At 31.3% G+C, this 5,000-nt stretch overlaps 1 protein-coding gene across 1 annotated transcript in view; it reads right to left on the bottom strand.

Annotated features, from left to right (window-relative positions):
• LOC143025963 (uncharacterized) overlaps nucleotides 1-5,000 on the bottom strand; it is a 23,918-nt gene that overhangs the window by 8,988 nt on the left and 9,930 nt on the right. The window contains exon 4 of the mRNA XM_076185946.1: nucleotides 1,644-1,922. Coding sequence (XP_076042061.1) covers nucleotides 1,644-1,922 — 279 coding nt within the window. The remainder of the gene's footprint in view (nucleotides 1-1,643; nucleotides 1,923-5,000) is intronic.

The raw sequence follows: 5,000 nt of genomic DNA, 5'->3' as shown, positions 1-5,000 counted from the left end.
CAGTCTGACCAACATAAAACTGATTATATGATTTACGAGCTATTTTTACACACCCTCTATCACTATTAACAGAATTATTTATGCGCAACTGTCTTACAGTGTTCTTATTGTTAAAAACTACATTGATATTGAATTTACGTAATATATTATGAATGTTTTGCAGGTTCTCTTGGTGCGGTAGAATTAGTAAGTTACTCATATTGAAAGGTTGAATTGACCTAAGGTTACGAAATGTCCTATTAGCACAATTGCAAGCTGTGTCAAGAACATATGTGGGGTATTGTAGCTTAGTACCAATATCGTAAATACATCTTATTTCATCATCGATGTACTCTGGGCTGCAAATGCGTAGGGCTCTGAGGAACATCGAAGAAAAAAACAGATCGTTTTACGCCATCAGGGTGTGAGGAATAATAGTGTATATATGAACAAACATTGGTTGGTTTACGATCTACACTAAACTTCAACTCGCTTTCACGGCGGTAGATATCACAATCGAGGAAAGGTAAAATGCCTTCACTCTCTATCTTCACCATGAACTTAATGGAACTGACCAAATTATTAAGTTTACAAAAAAAAAATCATTTACATTAACTTGAATGGGCCACAGACTACGATGTCACTTAAAATTCTAGTTTCAAAAAACTCCATATATAAATTACTCAATACGGGGGAGAGAGGATTACCCATTCTTATGCCAAATTTCTGAAAATAAAATTTATCATTAAATTGGAATTTACACACGATTTAATCAGTTCAATCAAGGTGTCTGAGGGTAATGGTAAATCGTGCTTATCTAACTCTTCTTTTAAATAGATTAAAAGGTCATCCAAAGGAACTTTCGTAAACAAACTAACAGTATCAAAACTTACCAATTTAAATCTATAATCTGGTTTTACCTCACCTACTTTGTTAATAAGGTCTAAACTGTTCTTAACATGTGAAGTGGAAATAGTTCCAACTAGTGGACTAAGAATTGTTACCAACCATTTCGAAAGTTTATATGAAGCTGAACCTATTGAAGAAACGATTGGTCTTACCGGGTAATTTGGTTTATTTGTCTTAACTAAACCATACATGTAAGGCAAAAGGAGGGCTAATAGAAATAAACTTTTTGACGAGTTCACTATTTCCACAAAACAATTTTTTTATCTTCTTATTGAAATGGCTATTCACTGATTCAGTAGGGTTCTTTAAAAGTTGGACATAAGTGTCTTGATCCTTAAGTAGTTCATCCATTTTGTTTAAATAATAATTTTTGTTCATAATTACTACGGCGTTTTGTGATATGTAAATCACAGTCCTTTTGAGAGAATTAATAGCAATGTTGAAACGTTCAGGACCGTTGTGAGGTATCTGATTTGCTAAAGCACCATAAACAATACCTTTGCATATATTAACATCATCTATAGGCAGATCTTTATCACACTTTAAATTGCAAAAAGCTTTATCAATGTTAGTGATGTTAGATGTATTTGAATTACTGGCAAAGCTGAGCCCAAATCCTAACGCTGTGGATTGAGCCTTGGTGAGTGGCTTAGATGACAAGTTAACCACGAAATCTGGGTTAGCATGTTTGGTCCAGTCACTGTCATTAATGAGGGCTAGTTATTTCATGTTTAACTTCCTTGTAAGGTGCTCACACTCAATCCTCATTTTTTCATAAGAATAGTCCAAAAGCACATCCTTGACATCAGATGATACACAACACTGGAATTTATGAAAACTAATGCACTTGATCCTAAAGGCTTCTTTGACTTCTAATTTAGCAATATCGATTCGTTTCTTAAGAATGATGCGCTGAAAATCATCGAATGGGCTATCAGACATCTTCATAAGCCGTTGGGGTAAGACCGACTTGGGTAATACTTGTTCTTTCATGCAGTTTTGTAGAAACTGTAGACGTAGTCGCAGCTTGTGGGCTTTAAGAGGGAAACCAATCTAGCGGCATATTCAACCACATGAACCATTTTAACCACCCAGTTGACTGGGATAACGCTAAAATCATCACATACAACAACATAACAGAAAGAAATTTAATTGAATGCAGTTTGATCAAATCTAGTAAGGGAATAAATCTTAATCTCCATCAAGGTTTGTACAAATTAGTTATATTTCTCATGAAATTTCAAAATTATTTAAATTGTAATATAAATTATGAGCAGTTGTCCCATACTTGTTGGTTACCAGGACGGTTCAAATGTCCGTCACGTGTATTTCTTCCACTACCTCTCCGAATGTCCTCATCACTATGTCTCACCCAGTCATATATTCTGTACCTTGTTTCTTCATCTTATAATTCCTTCTTTGTATCTGCACTGAAGATGTAATTATACGAAAGCTCTGTGCTTCGTTAGTTTACTTTTCGTAGTGGTTACTTACGCATATATACATATATATATATATATATATATTATATATATATATATATATATATACATATATATATATATACATATATATACATATATATATATATATATATATACATATATATATATATATACATACATATATATACATATATATACATATATATATATATATTTATACATATATATATACACATATACAGTATATATACATACACATATACAGTATATATACATACATACATACATATATATACACATATATACATACATATATATAGATACATATATATACACATATATACATATACATATATATACATACATATACATACATTTACACATATATATACATACATATACACATATATGTATATATATATATATATTATATATATATACATATATATATATATATATACACATACATATATATACATACATATATATATATACACACTCATATATATATACATATATACATACATACATATATATATATATATACACATATATATATATACACACATACATATATATACATACATATATATATACATATATATATATATACATATATATATAAACTATATATATATATATATATATATATATATATACATATATACCTATACAATATATAATATATGTATATATATATACTTATATATACTTATATATATACAATATATATAATATATATATATATATGTATATTTATACATATATACATATATACATATATACATATAGATTATATATATACATATATATGTATATATATGTATATATAAATACATATATATATATACATATACATATAAATACATACATATATATGTATATATATGTATATATAAATATATAAATATATATATACATATATATACACATATATATATACATGATTTCAAGAAGTCTACATCAACAATGGCGTTGTTGAGTTTATATTGAAGCTTTAATTTCTCTCGTGCAACGAGTTTCTGTGCTGGTTCCAAATAGCTGAGCAGGTGTCCAAAAGACATTTGGTGCGGTTTTCTCTTTTTTAATTTCTCCGATACGTATTTCGACCTTACTCGGTCATCCTCAGGGAGGGAGTTATAATGGTTGGTGGATACAATGATTTATATACAGGCCGTACATTGAGCGAACACTGGGAGAGGTCATTTCTTGTAGCCGTGATCCGCAGCGCTGCGTACGTGGAAGTAGCAACTTCTTTGTGGATTGTGGAAAGGGGTGTTATTGTTTGTGTTATGTGCGTCTACTGCTTGGGGGTGTGTTTGTGGGCATGAGTTGTATGTTGTTAATGGAAGGTTTTTCGATGTATATGTTCACTGCATCGGCCATCTTAAGGCACAGGGCGTCGTAAACTTTGTAGAATATTTTAGTGTTTTCGTTTAGTGTTTGTCTGGTGATGGTGATTTTGTGTTCTTTTATCAGGTGTGCTTTCATGGCGCCATTCTGGAGGTGGTATGTGGGTCTTTTGGAGAGGGTCATGGAGGTCATGCCAATGTATGAGGAGGTACGGTGCTGACACTCACCGACAGGGTAATCAAACTTATACAATACGTTGACTTCTTGTAGAGGAGGATTGGGGGGCTGGCTGTTGTTCTTCATAACCAGGGTGTGTGTTTTAGAGGTTTTGTAGTATACGATTAGGCGTATCTTAGTGTCTGGGTTGATGGATCGAATGTTACGTGTGACAATATAATTATATATATATATATATGCAAAGTAGACCACTTGGAAAAAGAAACTAACGAAGCAGAGCGCTTTCGTATATTACATCTTCAGTGCAACAAGTACATAGTGATAGGAATACATAGACAATATATACATGATACAAAGGAACAAGGACAGTTTGAATAAGCGTAGCGACCAATTACCCCCTGGAGAGCGGAAGGTCATTGTCAATTATCTTACGATGGTCGGGCGACATCAGGTCACAGTCGCCAAGGGTCACTGTTTCTACTAATTATATAGGGCGACATTAAGTCAATTCGTTGGATTACATTTTACCTGATATTATCTTACTAATTTCTTGACAAATGAAATTATCAAGTTTGTACAAGCCTTTATGTAGGTTGGTATTTTGATTACTGGTGGTATGAATCAAACTGCACTCTATTAAATTTCTTGCTATTATGTTGTTGGTATAATAGATTGCCTGGGCATTACCCCAATCAACTGGATGATTATATTATTTAATTCAATATGCTTGAATATACCACTAGAATGATTGCCATCCCTAACATTTTTCTTGTGTTGTTCAATTCTAATGTTTAAGGGTTTGGCAGTTTGACCTATGTAAAATTGATTACACATTTTGCAAGGAATTTTTATAAATGCATCCTTTTTTAATTTCAATACTATTGTTGATAAGTTTATGTTTTACTGTACTATCATGTTTAAAAACTACCTTTACGTTAAATCTTTTTAATAATTCTTTGATACTTTACAAATTTTCTTGAAATGGTAAAATTAAAACATTATGATAATTGAAAGGTGATTTAGGCTGAGGAGTTAAAAATGATTTCCTTGCAAAATTGTAAGCAATATCAAGGAATTGCTTAGGGTATTTTAATCCGAATTACAACCATACCAGAACCAGCTACCACTGCCACTAGA

The sequence above is a fragment of the Oratosquilla oratoria genome, chromosome 6 (genome assembly GCF_046742065.1).
Source record: "Oratosquilla oratoria isolate Oo_2021 chromosome 6, ASM4674206v1, whole genome shotgun sequence".
In the NCBI taxonomy this organism is placed as follows: Eukaryota; Metazoa; Arthropoda; class Malacostraca; order Stomatopoda; family Squillidae; genus Oratosquilla; species Oratosquilla oratoria.
This window is presented reverse-complemented; position numbering and strand designations above follow the sequence as displayed.